The following is a 17,474-nucleotide window of genomic DNA, read 5'->3' as shown; positions in this document are numbered from 1 at the left end:
CTTTTTTATGAACATTGCGTGAGCTTCAAAACTATAGAATAGTTAATAATAATATAATTGAATTATGCACAGCACCAAGTTATAAATGTTTCATTACAAAATAAATAAAATGTAAGTAGCCTTTATTGAAATATCTTGTATTTTTCTGTTTCATAGTGTTTCTACAGATTAAACGAACAAGATAGGCCTACAGTATTAAATACATTTGCTTTAAAGGTGTTTTTCCTCATTTTTGACAAAGCCAGGGTAGCTGTTTCACTGTGTCCAGCTATTATGCTAAGCAGTATGCTACGGAATTATAGGTAGCAGCTAAATGTAAATTTAATTTTTTGGTGGAGAGTCAGATGAGAAAATCAGGACCACTCCTGGAGTAAGGAGGCTGTTAGCTTAGCTTAAAGACCGGAAGCAGGCGGGAACAGCTAGCTTGTACAGAGTGAACAAAATATCTTATCAGCACTAATTATCAAGTCATATCTTTTTTGTTTAATTTAACAAACACACACACACAAATTATTTTTTCTAAACAATTGTGTAAAAACAAAAAGTAGGCTATTAATAATAATCTTTATTAAGGACTCAGATGGTCCACTCACATCCAACATACACACACACACATTAGTTTTAGCTCCTGGGGATTGATTAGATACAGGTCTGTTTTTTGGAGATTCAGTTTGTTGCCAGGCCACGTCACATAAACAACAAGACTCCAGGAAGTATCCTCTCCCAGACAAGAAATAGTTTGGCACATGAACCCTGTAACACTGCAACGTGTAATTTTTACACTTCCTATTTTTTGGAAGATTAAACAAACAAGCTCCTAGTCTTTTTGCTAAGAGTGAGAGTGCTATTTATATTCTCATATAGGCCTATCTCTGATCTATACAGCGAAAAAGCATGTTTCCGAAAGTGTCCAAATATTTGTTTTAACGACACATCACATTTTGTTCCTGGAAATGGGACTAAATGATGTGCCTTCTCTCCTAATTTGTCTCTGCCCTTGTTTGTTCAGCCTCAAAACTGAATGGCAGATAGTTTGGCAGTACTAAAAAATGCTTATTAAAAAAAGAATGAAAAGGATTGCGTGTTGGCAAGTGGCACAGATTCCCATTGATGGCAGCAAGGACTGGGGGCGACACCAGTTTGTAAACGCTGCCATGCTGTGAAATACTGATAGAGTTTTGTGGAGCTGATATGCTTAATCAACTTTGTGTCAACTTGTGTGGCAATGGCTGGAATATACCCGACACTCATATGAAAAAGTTACACACTAGAGCTTTAACTGTTAAATGGACCATGACATAGCCTACAGTTTCTGCAGGTCAGGCGGGTTGTTGTCGATGACTCAGTCGTTTAGCCTCTGATTAGAGGCCGCAGAGCTCACTTTTCAACCTGAACTCTGAACCCTCCACCGCGCAGGAATGTCACCACACCTTTAGCCTCTGCTGGTCATTACACAGCTCAGTTATAAAGACTTGTTCTTAAGCCAAAACAATGATAAGTAAAGCCACATTGGTTTTATGGCACCATGATTTATCACCCCTAGTGTTTCTGTTGGTGCTCTGCTCTAATTAAGCTAATGTAGGCCTAAGGGATGTTCATAACAGCCTGACACACACACAGGGGATAAAAGTGTACAATGACAAACATGCATTAAAGGCCATTCTCATTATATTTCCATACTTCGTCCAGTTTTATGACAGGTTTGGACGTCATCTGAAGTAATCATAAAAGTATTCATTAAGAAAAGTGTCCCGTTCCTGTTCACTTTTCTTCATCAAAATGATGCTAACAGGCATATAATGTGTTGTTATTACATAATGCATGATTGTGACAAAGCCTCATTTGCATCACATTTCTAATTTTACTTAACAAATACAGATTTATCAGTGTTAAAGGATAAGATTAATACCTCTAAATTTCACTTCCGTAGGATGAATATAAAGCCTGCAGTCAGCTGGCTTAGCTTAGCAAAACAACTGAAAATTATGGAACCAGCTAGCCTAGCTCTGTCAGGTAGCAAACCTGCTGGTTGCCTGGTGAGAAAGGGAAAGGCACATTTAAAAAAAATCGCAACTATTCCTTCAAATCTCCATTTATCTGATACAATATATTAATAAGAACAATTATTTGGTTTACCATACTTGCCAGATCTCTGCATCATCAATAGGCCTACTCATAAAAGGACCAATTTCAAAACAAGTAGGCCTGTCTCTACAATTAGCACTGAAGTCTACCCCCTCACCATCAAATAGCCTATTTCCCTTTTAAGAAACACTTCATTGCACAGTTTCCTTTAATAACATTATCTAACAATGCGGTTTTGCCTTTTCTTGGTGACATTTCTCCCCAGCGGCAGCAGCAGCCAAACATGACATTTGCTTATTAAATCCCTGAGGCTAACAGATGAAACATGGTCTTCGTGTAAAGAGTATAAGCAAGCTGCTGGGGAAGTGACATAACAAAAGAGACACGAGGCGAAGAGAACACAAACAGTCCAAGAATGATAACCATTTCGAAACACGTGCTTCTTCACCCATGATTCATCTCCCAAACAGGTCGCAACATTTATAACATTCTTGAAACACTCAAAACCTTCCATTTTAAAAATATCTATGTGGACACCCAAAATGATAACACACAGTAACATCTGCTGAGGAAAAATGACCGAGACAGAAAGCAAATTAGAAGTCAGTTCTCCTGCCGCCTGCTCCTTCTATGTAACTGTTCAGGGCTGCCAGTGATGTCATCAGCACCCTACTGTCAGCCACACACTCACTCACAGTCAGCTGAATCATAACTTTAACAAGCCAGGAGATGGATCTGAGCCACACTGGCCACAAGTCTTGGCACACAGAAGTTGGCCCACAGTATTGATTGAAAGAGCACCTGCAGTGCACACCTATTTATGAATAGCACACCCTTCACATTTTCTTGTGAAATATATTGTATTATAAGAGTGACATCATCTGTTTGATATGACTGCTTCCCCTGAATGTGTCACTGTGTTTAACAACAGTCAATAACAAAGTGAGTCTCAGATTCTTAGTTTTATTCATTGATTGATAATTGACTTGCTTCCTTGCTTCTAGAGGTCTGGGTGGAGGCACTATTGAGTTGAAGGCAAATCAGTCTTAGTTTTTTAGTTTGGGCACGTTTGCCTGTGGAAATCAAGAGAATGACCCCCTTCCCTATACTCAGAGGTGAGCACACAGAGGGAAAACAAGCCCGGTCTTGACATCTCCGCCAAATCAGTAAAACATTTCTTTGTCACACACATTTTTCTGTGTACTGACTACAGATTTCAAGATAACAGGGTCAGACATTTAAAAAGAAATCTGGGTGTATGCAAACAAAGAAGTAGTGTAATGTCACATTTGTTCCTTATGTTACAGAAAGACACAACTTTACAGGCCGTGGAAGTAAAAACATTTTTAAACTCAAATGCTACAGTGGAAAATAAAGTTATTCTTGATTAAGAAAGCTAGGAATTCATAACAATCAATCATTAAACATAAATGGAAATTCACCATGAAATAAACATCATTTCTGCACATTTTTCATTTCCTGTCTGGGCCTATCCTGAAAGGCAGACGACTGAAGATACCACAGACGGTGAGTCATCTGACGACTCACAGGCACTACTGCACAAGGGGGGTGCAGGGGGGCAACCACCCCTCCACTTTTTGTTCGTACAGCTTTAATGCCCTTTTTTAAAATCATAATTGAAACCATTGTAGTTTGTGAATCATGTTTAAATCTGCGTTTACATAAAAGCATCAGATACCAATCTGTTTCTGAAGCCGGTGTCCTCTCGCTCCTCTGCGGGGTCGTCGCTCAGGGAGTAAAAGGTGGGCCTCTGCTTGTGCTTCTTCTTGTGTCCCGTGGCGTGGGGCTGGAAGAGGCGGCTTATTGAATGCTGCAGCGCCTTGGGGAGATCCGGGAACAGGTCCAGCTGCTCATCTTTCTCTTTCTCTGACGATGCCGTCTTGTCCTGAGCCTGCTGCTGCTGCCGGGCCTTGGGTTCTCCCAGCATCTCTCTCACGGACCCTGAAGCGCCTTGGTGCAGGTAGTGGTAAGCCTTCTTCCCGTAGTTGTCCCGGACGCTGGGGTCGGCCCCGTGCTCCCCCACCAGCATGGCCACCACGTACTCTTGGGCGTGCAAGGCGGCGATGTGCAGAGGGGTGTAACCGCCGTGGGTCTTGGCGTTAATGTCGACCTCCACCCCTCCTCGCTTGGACAGGTCGAGGATCTTCACCAGCATGTCGCCGTTGCCCCATTTGGCCGCCCAGTGCAGAGCGGTGAAGCCTGACGTGAAGTCCCTCTTCTCGGCCAGCTGGTTGTCCCTCAGCAGCAGGCCATACACCTGCGTCCAGTGGCCCGCCGCACACTTGACCAGCCACTGGTGCTCCGACTGCTCCAGGGGAAACGAAGAGGAGTGCTCCCTGGTAACTTTGGCCGCCTCTTCTGATGCCTTTGTGCTCTTCAGTGTCCTCCTCAGCTGATTGGGTGATCTGATGGCACCCGTCTCCACCAAAGGGGGCCTCCTCTTGTTCCTGTAAGAGTCTACAGGCTTTGGGCTTGGAGGAGCATCTGGGTCCGCCTTCAGTTTGCGGACCTCGACCCTGGTGGTGGTGGTGCTGCTGCAGGGTGGCACTCTCAGAGGTAATGCAAACGGTTTGCTTTTGGTGATGGTGGGCTCTATGGTATCACCCTTCCTTGGGCAATGGTCTCCGTTTGTGTCCTCCTGCTGCCTTTGGGACTCAAACCTCAGCGATCTTTTAAGTCTAACACTGGGGAATTTACTCCTTTGCAACAGCTGAAAGGGAGAAAGTAACTCCGATGGGTCTTCACTACTCTCACTACTGGCCAGTTCCTGATCAGGGTCAGACACAGCTGGTCTGTCCCCCTGTGCGTCTCCGCCAGTGCTTTCAGCCTCCTCACTGCGCGCAGGTGGGCGCTGCTGCTCACCTGTAAGCGGGTTGGTCTCTTTATTTTCAGCCTCTCCCGTTGGCTGGGTCTGGACCCCACCGTCCATCAAACGCTGATACGCTTTCTTGACGACGACGTACCGGACACCGTCGATTTCTTTCACGTAGGCGACGCTGTTGACAATAGTCTTGAAAAGCTCCCGGTTCCGCTCTCTCTCCGCGGGATCGTCGCTCTCTATCACACCTCTGAACTTGCCCACCAGGTCGCATTTCTTCACTTTGCCCCCCTCCGCTATCAGCACAGACAAGAAGGATTCTTGCGTCAAAGCCATTATGTAAATGGTTGTTGGCTGTGCGAGCTTAATTATTTTCCTCCGAGAGCCGAGCTGTATCCTGTTCCACCTCTGTCCCAGTAGCAGCAGCAGGCTACCCTCACCTGGCCGCGGGCTGTTCTCCTCCCTACCTGGGGGAGTCTCTTTCCGGTGAAAAATGCAGACGTGGATTAAATTTGAATAATGTATGCAGATGTTTTCTTTACAGGCAAAGTGGCTGCGATGGGAGAAAAAAAATCAACTGTTTATTGTTGTTTATTTCTCTGTCATAATGAAAGTAAAGACAAATGGAAAATCAATCATTCCGGATCTTTTTTCTTTTAACACATTTTTGAAAAGGCGAACAAAATAAGAACAGCCTCGGGATCACAAAAAGAGCACAGATAAACTATTCCTTATTTCCCATTTAGAGGCTAACCATGACACATGTAAATGAGAGATAATCGACAAATTTATTTGCCTACAAATGCTTTTGCTTTAGGTTATAAGGCTCACATGAAAAATAAGAGTTAATATAGCCTATTAAAAATAACCATAGCCTATAGGGCTTATACCATATGCTACTAGGAATAAGACATTTCATTCTCATGTGAAGCAAACACATACACACACAGACTAAGAAGTGTGAATGTTGCTAAAATAAAATGTGGGTAAAATGTTAAAAGATAATGTTATGGTCACAATTAATGTAATCTTTAGGCCTCTAATTAAATTACCAAATTAAAAGACAAAGAAGATGTTGAGCTCATCATTATAACTTTCTTTTTCTTTTCTGAAATAGCCTTTAAATGTCCCTTTTAAAACAACATTGGGTCTAAAAACACATTGCCCATACATAACGTTTGTTGTGTGTTTAAAGCTACAGTGCATAACTTCTGTAGCCCCTATGACAGCTGAGTAATTACAAGAACACTGTCAGCGCATCTACAAACATGAGATAAGCCTTCTTCTGAGTTTTATTTTGTCAGTAGAATAAATAACTGAAACATTTCTTGGGATGTTTCTGAGCTCCTGCATAAGGGGGAGACACCAGTTTAAATGCTTCCAAACTGAGAAATACAGAGAGTTGTATGGTGCTGACATTCATTAAACATAAGGCCTACATGAAAAAGTGACGCACTATACAGCTTACATGTAAACTGGGGGTCCCTAAAGGACAAGGCTATTGCGGTGAAAGCTGCAGCCTATAGGCCTACAATACATACATAGTGGTTGTATAGCCTATTTGGAGTAACAATATCAGATGGCTTCCTCTGATTGGCCGAGTCAGTAAAATCAATCCGTGACCTAATTTATATCAGCTTGTTGTGGGTCTTTAGGCTACTTTGTTTATACTTGTCTTTATTGTTTGTTTTCCCTTTGCATTGTTTTTGTGTTCTTGTTTTTACTTTACTTTGCATTGTTTTGTTTGACTCAATGTCATTGAATGAGGGATCATCCCTCAATGATATCTGTAGTTTAAATAGCCTACATGTTAATTCATTCATCTAAACATCAATGCCATTGCCATCATGACACATCCACGGTTGGCTACATTGAAGTAGCCTAATGATTTGATACTTTCTTATCTCCACAGCCGTAACACATATTTCTGCGCTCCCACTGTGGCCCTCCGGTGTTTCTCGCGCCTGCCCTGGCTTGCAGAGCGTGCAGCATGACATTCCTGGAGTGAATGGAAGTTCTTGAGAGGAAGCCATATTGGAACTTATCTGTCCCCCCCAAAGATGAAAGGTGAACGTCAAGATAGTTCACGTCCTACTCTAACGAACGTATACACGTTGGCCGTTACACCACCGGGAAACGTGAGCAGACGATATTAAATCGTCTTTTAACCGACCAAGATTCAGATAATGTCAACTTTATTTTTCAAACAGTCTGGGTAATTCGTTGCAACATAAGCTTTAACAAATACTTGCTTACTTCAACTACTTTTTACGATATCCGCATTGGTACGCATGCGTAGAACAGTTGTATCTACCAAGCAGCTGTTAGCATTGTTTGTCGACTTTTTTTCTACCGTCGCGTGCTACACAGTTAAGTTAAATCAAGCAAGTAGCTTTTTACTCTCGGAGACTCCCAGACAAAATTGTGACGAAGAAAAACAAACGATTTGGCTCGAGTGAGCGAAACAGAAGATACGTAACAGTGAATCATCTTGACGCCCCGCTGGTAGCCCATCCCCTGCCCGGTCACTAGCTCCTCTCCGTCTTGTGTCCCTCTCTTCCTATCTCTGTCAGCTCAGCTCGGTAGTTTACAGCAGGCTAGTACGGAGAGACGAGGGCTGCTCCCTTTCGCCTCTGCTCAGGTCTGCCCAGCTCACCATCACACATTCCGCACCATGGCCGCCACGGACGTTGACGTATTTTCGGTGAGTTATTCCTCGTTTTTTCCTCGCACATAGCAAGTGCAGCCACGGGAATAGGCTACTTGTTTTTTTATTTGATAAAATAAAAGTGTGTGTTAGCTTCTGTGTGACGGTTCGTAGCTAAGCCTCCCCCGCTTTTGAAGCCTTGTAATGTGGACTCAACCGAGATGGTGGAAGTGATTTCTGTCACGGTGACGGACGTTTTTCTTCTTCTTCTTTCAGTTAAGACACCTATAGACGTTGCTGCAATTTAAATGTCGTGACTCGAAACGTTGATTTCCAACCACCCGTATTTGCGTCTTTGGTCTGTCTGTTTGCATTGCTGGCCATATGGGTGTAACGTGTGGCACAACTCAACTGTCTAGGCTACTGTTGACGTTATAAGAAGTGGCTGTAAAACAAAACATTAAGAAAAGGCTACTATTTTATAACACTACTATTTTTTTCAATACAACAAATGCAACGAATAAGCAGACTATGATACAGTCCAACACAGCCACACATGGAGTCGCTATTAGTTACCATGCAGTGTCGTTGTGTAAAAGTGCACTGTTGTGATGAACTACTACACCTATATAGCAGTAAGTAGGTTACAATGTGATGGCCGTCAGTCCTAGCAATGTGTTGACATGTGGTTTCATTCTAACTTCCTGTTCCAGGGTGCAACATTAAATCTAAACCCATTCTCTTGACTCATAATGTGACATTTACACATTGGTCAGTTAAACCTGCTAGATGCTTAACAAGCTCTGGCCATACTGTCTATGGCCTGTATGTGTTTCTCTTCACTATACAAGTTTGCGCATCACATTATAGGTTGGGCATACTATCAGATGAGAGTGGAATGTGCCCTGCATTGTTTTCATGATGACAAGCCCCGTTTTTGGTCATGTGCCACCCTGAAGGTACCATTTAGTGATGCATGAATGTAAGCTCAAGAAATTAGTACACCAATAATATTCAGTAAGATAGATTACATCTAGATAGTATTCAAACCAATATTATAGAATGAATGCGCTAGAAGGGATCTAAAGAAACGGTGATTAACTTTTTGGCAGATGCTTGGAAGAGTCTGGGTGTGTGGTGAATGGGACAGTAAGCAGCGCTGAGTTACAAGGATAAAGAGATTAGGAACACACTTCGGGCCACTCCTGACACTTAAAGGTGGATTCTGGAGAGCGCTTGTTGTCAAAATCACTTATTGTCAAAATCAGTGAATATGTCCCTGCAATCTGCTGCCTGTGTGCGGGCTAAAAAGTGTTAATTGACAGCGTATAGGCTCTGTAACCAGGCATGTTATGTTACTATCTACGATGGTCTCCCTTTGATTACATACCCTAAGGGTACCCTTTGTCTACATACAGTTAACAGAGCCTAAGCTGTGTATTAAACATGTATTCACTGAGTGATTTTGACTAAAAGATTTTGACAACAAACGTTCTCCAGAACTGCTGACTCCACCTTTTATGCTGCCACTCTTGTCTGCGAAGAGAGAGAGAGAGAGAGAGAGAGAGAGAGAGGGTAGAGGGTCCAAATCCAGGGTGCATGGAGTTATTGCACACTTGGCATTTCTTAAATTAGGAATGTGTCTAATGCAGGGCGACGTGCAGGTAGCTAGCAGATGGATGTATATTGCCGACTTGCGATTTCCAAAATGTCCCTTTTTGAAATAACAAAGTAGAGAATTGATTAAGGAGAACAATGCTGAGATTGCAATGAAACAGGTGGAGCAGTGGACAGAAGGCGCTGGCAAAAGCACAACTGCCTGACTTTCTGACTTCCTGTCTAACTTTTTGGTACTAAGTGAGACCATATTAAACAAACGGGACGTGCTCGCCTTGGGTAAAGGGCAGTAGGCACGCTGTTAATTATGTGCTACTATTGATGGGGATGTGTGGTTGGTTGCGTTGTTGACCTGAGTCAATGCATGGTTGCTTTGGGATAACTTTCTAGGCCAGGGCCACGCGATGTGATCGATTGAACCAACTATTGTTTTCCACTTTATTGACTGCATTAGAGTGTGTGTAGCACATATGTAAAAGGATGCTGCTCATTTAAATGGTTATGTAATGAAATGCCCTGTAACGTGTTTGGCATTTACAGTGCTAACTGACCCCGAAGAGCGTATATAGCTCCTCTCCCGTGAGGCCTGCATGCAGAAAATGAAATTAGCTTCACAAAAGCGCTTAAAGGCAAGAGACGAGGAATGAGGAATTGCCTCACAGTCACAACAACAACTGCTGCTTTGCTTGTTGGTGCAGAGGGTGATGTTAACTAGTGAATACATTATCTACTGTGTGTGGTGTGCTCTAGTTTCATATTTATTTAGCGAATACCCTCCACATTATTTCATTTTAAACACATTCCAGGCCCTTTAAAACTCCCTCCTAGTTGTCCAGCTGTGTGTTGCTAAGGTCAAATCGAGGGCTGTTGTGTGTCATTCGGGTTGTTGGCTGTTTATAGAACTTACTGGCAAGAGCTGCCTCGAGGCGAGCTTGTCAAATCCAGTGTTGCAGATGAGTAATGACAGCCGAGCTACGGCCTCATACTGTGGAGATGAGTCAATATGCATCTATAGAATACCACCGAAACTCACAAAGATCGGTTTGGGAGCTTTTATCGTGATGCTTTTTTTAGTTTAAAACAGCTTTCCGGATAATCTTGGCAAAAAGCTGAATGAAGATTTTGATGCATGTTTCTTTAGATGTTGGTGTACCATCTGCGTTACTTCTGTTTTTGACTAAAGAAAGGAAAGTTCAACTTGAAATGTAGTCCATGCTGAGCAGCTGTGGGCAGGATGGCCCGGAGGTTAGAGACCTCTATAACAAGTTTGATCCATACTATCTATGGTTTGATCCTAGCAGCGCTCAGTCAATCCATCAGCAGTCGTGACTCATTTGTCTTTTTGAACTCTAAAGTCTAATTAGCTTCCCATTGGATATAGATTTGTATTTATTGTTTATCTCTATGTGAATTAAAAACCACAAGCAGCAAATCAATTTTTTTCAAATTCTGATTTGTATTCTGAACCATAAAACCTGTACAAGGCTTGTATGTGAATGCTCAAATCACCTTGACCTTTGCTCTTTCATCCAACGCTGGCACAGCTCGAGCAGGTCGGACAAGAAGACAAAACGGAAAGTAAAAGAAAAGGGCAATTATTAAAGGGGAGTCAGTGATTCTGGAAAATGTTCGCCATCAAAATCATTTAATATCTCCTCACGATCCGCTACCTGTCCTTCCTACTGTGCAAACTAAAAATAATGCTGGCTTTAATACACACCCTCTGTAAACTGGCATGTGAACAAAGTGGGCCTACTGTAGATCACAACATGCCAGTTTACAGAGCCTAGGTTGTGTTACACTGGATTTTTTTTCAGGGCGCACAGTGTACAGTAGCGGATCGTGACGAGATATTCACTGATTTTGACAAAGTTATTTTGACAACAAACCTTCTCCAGTATCGAAGGCTGCACCTTTTTCATTTGACCTGCACATTCAAGTGGTTGTGAGGCAGATGAGAAAGCTAGAAAATAAGGAAAAAGCATAAACTTGCTGTTTTCTCGAGTCAAACAATCATGTTTGTGTGCATAAAGCCAGAAATACTTCCTGTTTCTTTTTCAAAGCTCTGATTGATCAGTCCACTGAAAGCAAGATGTACTGCATCCAAAGGTTCCTTTCCGGGGTTGTGCATGTCAGATTTAAGTCAGACAATTTTTTTGTCTCCCCTGAGATCCACATAATCAAAGTCAACAGTCCGTGATTAAATAAAGTTCCACTCCTTGATATCTTCTTAACTAATAACTTGTCCAGCAGATCTTGCACACACAATAGCTTTTCCGTACATGATCTGAGTGACAAGCTCACCACATCCAGACAAGTTGTACCTCTAATCCGTAAGAAAGCCTGTGGCCAACAACATAACCTGAAAGAGCTATAAACATATTTTTTTTCCTCCTCAGTTATAGTAAAGGGAACTGTACTTTTGCAAAGCTCTGTGAATATGAGCGAGCCGTATACATCTGTCTCATAAAATGGTTCCTGTCTCAGATCCCATCTGTCCCTTTCGTTTTGTGTGTGTGTGTCTTTCCTGTTAGGCATAGAGGATGAGCAGTATTGTGGCCGTACAATAGTCGTGCATAAGTGTGAGATTAGAGAGAGAGAGTGCTTTTGATAAGATAAAAATACAGAGAAAAAGCAGTTGTTTGGATTGGATAGAAGTACACGGGTAAGATATATATAGTTAAGCTATTGCAAAAACATCTTATGGTGTGTTTATTTCTTGATTGATCACAAAGGATGAGATGTAAAATCCATATACTACCAAAGAAACTGCCGAAAATATAATGTACCAGTAACTGAAAACAATGTAAGGACATCAGGCACTTTCATTAAGTCCAGCAGCCACCACTCACCCCATAGATGTGTGTGTGGGTTTGTCAAGTGGTCTCCTCCGCTTACAGATGCTGAGTCGAATTAGGCCTTTAGTGTGTCCAGAAGCCCCCAAACAGATATCCACTCACAGCACTAAATCAAGCTTATGTTACTGGCCGTGTGAGTTACACTTTGACAACTACACACTTTTGTCAAGCGACCAGAACAGGCTGATGGGATGAGTCATCCTTCAAAAACCATCCGAGTGTCTCTTCTTCTACCAGTTTATTTTTAGTCATAAAATAAATGTCTGTAGTTTTCACAAGTTGTTTTCATGAGGTAGGTTGAAAAACAAAACATTGTCCCATTCATTGTCTGGAAATTTGCTGATTTTTTTTTTTCAATTGGGCAGGTGTAAGGCAATGAAATAGTGAAAACGCACAAAAAAAATGCATGTTGTCAAATAATTATTTTCTGAAAATCACTTAATCTCTCAACGACAAGCGTTCTCCAGAATTGCTCATTCCACCTTAAAGGAAAAAGGGACAAATAAAACGCATACATGCACAAATACATTTCCATGTATATTTGCATACAGAGCATACGCATTGTGTATACACTAATTAAAACCTTATGAATATACGGTATTCCATTTCTACCAAGTCTGTTAGGAAAAATGCCAATTCCCTTTACAACACTGTACCTTTAAACCCTTCCCATCTGCTCTAGCCATTAAGAGTTACACACAAAGCTATCAGGTCATGCACCAGATAGCATACCAACATGCTGGGGCTGTAAAGGGTACACATGTCGTAACATTTATATAAATAATACATAGGAAGTGGCAAATGTCCAAAGAGGATAAAAGTGACGTTTTTTTAATAATTTGGATGCGAAAACAGGACATTCAAGGGAAACCAGTTCTACACAAAGTGCATCTCTAATTTGAAAATGTTTGAAGCTGTCTTTCAAAGCCCTCCCCCCCCCCCTGTGCAAGGCCCCAGGTGTCAGTCAGATGATAGCGGAGTCCAGAAAGGGAGAGGGAAACTGAATATGGGATGAAAAAAAACAGGAGGGAGCAAGAGAGAGAAGACGGGCGCTTATACAGAAACATTGCTTTATGTCAGGATGTATCTACATCTGTATTTATTTAACCTTTCGGAAAGTTGATGTCACATAGCCAATGTCTGACTTGCCTGCCTAAAGGGTCAAAATCACTTGTTTTTTTATGTTTGAAATGCTTCTTTTGGTCACATTCCCGTCGCAGTTTAAAGGCCCGGGACGGAGCTGAAACATTTAGCTTAGATCAAAGGTTTGCTGCGGGAAATAAGATGTACATAATCAATAATTTAAAAAAAATGTTATGGAAATCTACAGGTAAAATATGAATCAATCGTAGCCTGTGGTCATCATAAGCTGACAGAGTAATAGTGGTAGTATAGCGAGTCATACTGTCACCACACTCTTTTTCTTGAGAAATAACTTTTCTCTAGAAAGTTTGATGGATTCATATCTGCTTATTCATGTAGCACCAGACATTGATTTGCCCTGTGAATATTTAAAATATATATATTTTTAATTGCTTTATTAGTCAATGGTTACATTGAAATTTGTCTTTCCGCATTATCCCCTCTCAAGTTACCACACTTCGGAAGGGGTCAGAGCACACTTCACGGCTTTTTCACAGCAGACATTGAGACTTGTAGGGAAAAAAAACCCAGGTGTGATTACTTAAATGATGACTCTGTTGTATTCACTTGCCAGTTGTCAAAATGCATTCTATTAAAAAGGCCAATTGCTGACATAATAGAAGCAGTTTACATCAGCTACAAACACAAACACACAGCACTGAGAACTAGCTCCTGCCGTTTGTGCCTCACTGACTTGGAGCCACCGTGTGTGTGTGTGTGTGTGTGTGTGTGTGTGTGTGTGTGTGTGTGTGTGTGTGTGTGTGTGTGTGTGTGTGTGTGTGTGTGTGTGTGTGTGTGTGTGTGTGTGTGTGTGTGTGTGTGTGTGTGTGTGTGTGTGTGTGTGTGTGTGTGTGTGTGTGTGTGTGTGTGTGTGTGTGTGTGTGTGTGTGTGTTAGTGTGTTAGTGTAGTGTATATGCATGCAGCCATTTCCTGTTGGCCTGGTGATAGGGCGGCCTGGGAAACTGTGCGTAGTTTCCTCTTAGCCTAGGACAGTTAACCAGAAGCTTGTCATTCCATTCATACTTCACACTACTGCTCTCCTCCTCTCTGTGTGAGTATGGATGGATGGACAGATAGACTGTTTCCCTAATGAGCTCTCGTCTGCTGGCAAAACATTCTTATGCTGGTCTTACACTAGAGGACTTTGAAAAGACTGAAACCCTCTCACATCTAAAGACAATCAACTCACACCTGAGGACAATTAATCATTAGTTCTCAGTCACAGAATGAGATTTTGAAAAGACAGGGGGTCACATATTGCAAGACTACTTTTGAGATTAATTTTATTTCCAATCCTGCTACCGGGGATTAAAAGTGATTTCAGTCAAATAGAAAGTATTTTTTTAGTATGTAAAATGGACTGGGTGTTAACTGCAAACACGATTGTGATTATATTTAATAAAAAAAAAAAGTTTATTCAATATTCAGAGCGGGGGACATCCTGTAGTTATTTGATCTGCTTTATTTGCTGATTTCGTCCCCAAATAACTCTTACTCCTAACCCTAATTGTGACGGTACAGTGTTAAGGTTGGGCGGTTGTAAGCCTGGTTCTCCAGCCGAGGCTGCTAGGTTTGGGCCAGTTTCACCAGAGACAAGCTTTACAAGGTCAAAGTACTGAGTGAGACACAACCGTAGCCCTCCACTGATATTTACAGGCACAGTGAGCTTCCTGAAGTTTACAGTAAGTTTCCAGACTTTGCGGTGTAAAACAAAACAAACTCCTCATTCGCACAAAGAAATGTTGTCAAGTTGCCCTTGAGCAAGAGCAGCCTAATCACCAACTGTGGTGCAGTAACAGTGAGGCAGTGAGGCCGAGTGTTGCTGGAACATTAGCCTTGCAGTCCTTTATTTATCCTTCCCAGTATAAATAAAGGCTAATATAAATTGTCAGCGTCTCCTATTTTAAACACTACTCTGGCAGCAGGAATTCAGAGAGTCATTGCACGGGTTTCCTTTTTGAGCTACCAGCGGTCGGTCACACCCTCCCCCTACAGCCATCTATTCTAATATCTCTACAAAGTCAACACCACGCCGAAGCAGTCATGTTGTTTGACAAGATGGTCACATCCTCTTTCTCAACACTGTAAACCTGCAAATGAATGTCAGAAACATTAACCAAATAAACGGCTAAAAGTGTTTTGTCACACTGCACCGCACTTGAACCTCAAACTTGATTTATCCCTATTTCCATAAGGAAACCAAAGCAGTTTAAAATGGGAGTTTTGATATTTTGATTGGCCATGCTTCTTACCTGAAGTGCAATGAAACGCATTCCCTCAAGCTTGGCTGAATTTTGCCCAAACATCACATTGAGAAACACTTACAGCATATTGATTTTGTTTCTTCATTGAACTGTAGGGTGTTAATGTAAAGCAATACACTCCACAGTGAGCTCAGTATTGCCTTGCTCAGCTCTCGTAGGATTACTACAGTGGTGTTGCCTGACACATTAAGCCTGTGTGTCTTTCTATTTGTTCTCACACACACACACACGCACACGCACACGCACACGCACACACACACACACACACACACACACACACACACACACACTTGCTTTATTTTGCATTTAAGTCAGGTTAAAAACTTCTCTACTGTGCATGCCTCTACAACTCAGCTCAGTACAGTGGGGTTGCGCTGCTCTGCTCTCAGGCTGCCTGTGTTAGGTGACATCAGCCTTCAAGTATGCAGTCCTTCGTGGCTGAGCCAGACGAGCTCGGGTGGCCTCATTCATCTCAAGGTGCTGTCTGTGCCCGCCCCCTCCTCCCCTCTACATCTTATTTTCTCACTGTCTGTCTCTCCTTCAGACGAGATGTGTTGGATAAGGGAGATCAGAGGTGAACATGCTTACAACCCAATAGTCAAATAGTTCTGTCAGTCTGTCTGAATCTCTGTGCTTTTAGTTCCAGGAGGCTCTCTCCTAAATGCTCTTTGATTACAGAGAGATTGTGCACGGTCTCTGCAATCATTTGGTTTTTGAGTTTAGTTTACAGGTTTTGGTTGAGAAGCTTGTTGCTTGCTTTAATTTGGTTGTATCAAGAAAACGTGATGATAAAGGAACTACATCAGGATAAAGACTTTTCATCGTCGCTTGTCTTATGTGGCCGACACGTTAGGGTAGGACTAGCTCTGCAATGTCGATGTTGTTGTCATAATTCTTAACTTACTATTCTTCTTCTCCATATTCTTTACATGCATCATATCTGTTTGCAAATGTCTTCAGATCCTTTCCCCACTCATAATGTTAGACAATGAGTTGTACATGTGCAGACTGTACCGAGGGTCTTTGATGTTCATTTGCATAGGAATGTGAAGGCTTCAGCTTCTATGCCATCCGGCTTCTCTTGCCTCCCCTCTAATGTCATCCCCATGTGTGTTTTCCTTACATGAAAGCAGACTTTTAAAAGTTTCTTTTTCTTCTTCTTCTTTTTGTCCTTCAGAATGAAGAGAAGCGTAACCTGAGTTTGGGCGGACATGTTGGATTTGACAGTCTCCCTGACCAACTGGTCAGTAAATCGGTCACACAGGGATTTTGTTTTAACATTCTCTGCGTAGGTGAGTACCAAAGACAGCCAGTTTGACGGACTGTGTGGAATACTGTATATGTAGGCTGTATAATATGCAACTTGCTGACATGCCATGACGTGTGAATGCTGAACATTTCTCGTGCATTTTCTCCTAGTATTTACTTGATTTGTTTTCCTACAAAATACATGTTTATCTACATGAAAACCGCTCCATTCTTTAACTCCCTCTCTTCATCCTCTCCTACCATCCACAGGGGAGACTGGTATCGGCAAGTCAACGTTAATGAACACACTCTTCAACACCATGTTTGAGAACGAAGAGGCCAGCCACTATCAGAACAGCGTTTACCTGCGGCCGCGAACATACGACCTGCAAGAGAGCAACGTGCACCTCAAACTGACCATCGTGGACAGCGTCGGCTTCGGCGATCAGATCAACAAAGACGATAGGTGAGGATGATGGTGAAATGATGAGCCATGAATAATCCTTTGGGTCAGACTGGACTCGGAATCAATGGATTAATTGACCTAATCAAACACAGTTTCAAGCCACACTTTTTAGATTTTTATTTTGCTGCTCATCACCAAAACCTCACAGTCCATTTAGATGAAACGGTGTATGAAACACAGTAAATGTGACTCACCAACTGTGCTTTTTAGCACATTGCTTCTGTTTTGATACATTCTGATAAAAAGTACATGTTGTGTTGTCCTAATATGAGTTAAATTCTGTTCATCCGGTATTGGGAGCACATA

General features: G+C 42.1%; 2 protein-coding genes across 2 annotated transcripts in view; one reads left to right on the top strand and one right to left on the bottom strand.

Annotated features, from left to right (window-relative positions):
- Positions 1–3,763: 3,763 nt before the first annotated feature.
- sowahaa (sosondowah ankyrin repeat domain family member Aa) lies at positions 3,764–5,313 on the bottom strand (the record flags this gene model as incomplete). The annotated part of the gene is made up of 1 exon (XM_080040901.1): positions 3,764–5,313. Exon 1 carries the CDS (start codon positions 5,258–5,260, stop codon positions 3,764–3,766), a length of 1,497 nt encoding a protein of 498 aa, XP_079897027.1. The 5' UTR covers positions 5,261–5,313.
- A 2,155-nt stretch (positions 5,314–7,468) lies between these two features.
- The window catches only part of septin8a (septin 8a), a 31,908-nt gene continuing 21,902 nt past the window's right edge, over positions 7,469–17,474 (top strand). The window contains exons 1-3 of the mRNA XM_080040441.1: positions 7,469–7,628; positions 16,632–16,746; positions 16,973–17,168. Coding sequence (XP_079896567.1) covers positions 7,599–7,628; positions 16,632–16,746; positions 16,973–17,168 — 341 coding nt within the window. The 5' untranslated portion in view covers positions 7,469–7,598. The remainder of the gene's footprint in view (positions 7,629–16,631; positions 16,747–16,972; positions 17,169–17,474) is intronic.

This window comes from Ammodytes marinus (genome assembly GCF_949987685.1).
Source record: "Ammodytes marinus genome assembly, chromosome: 14".
NCBI classification, from domain to species: domain Eukaryota; kingdom Metazoa; phylum Chordata; class Actinopteri; order Uranoscopiformes; family Ammodytidae; genus Ammodytes; species Ammodytes marinus.
Note: the sequence above shows the minus strand (reverse complement) of the source record. Positions and strands in the feature narration are given on the sequence as shown.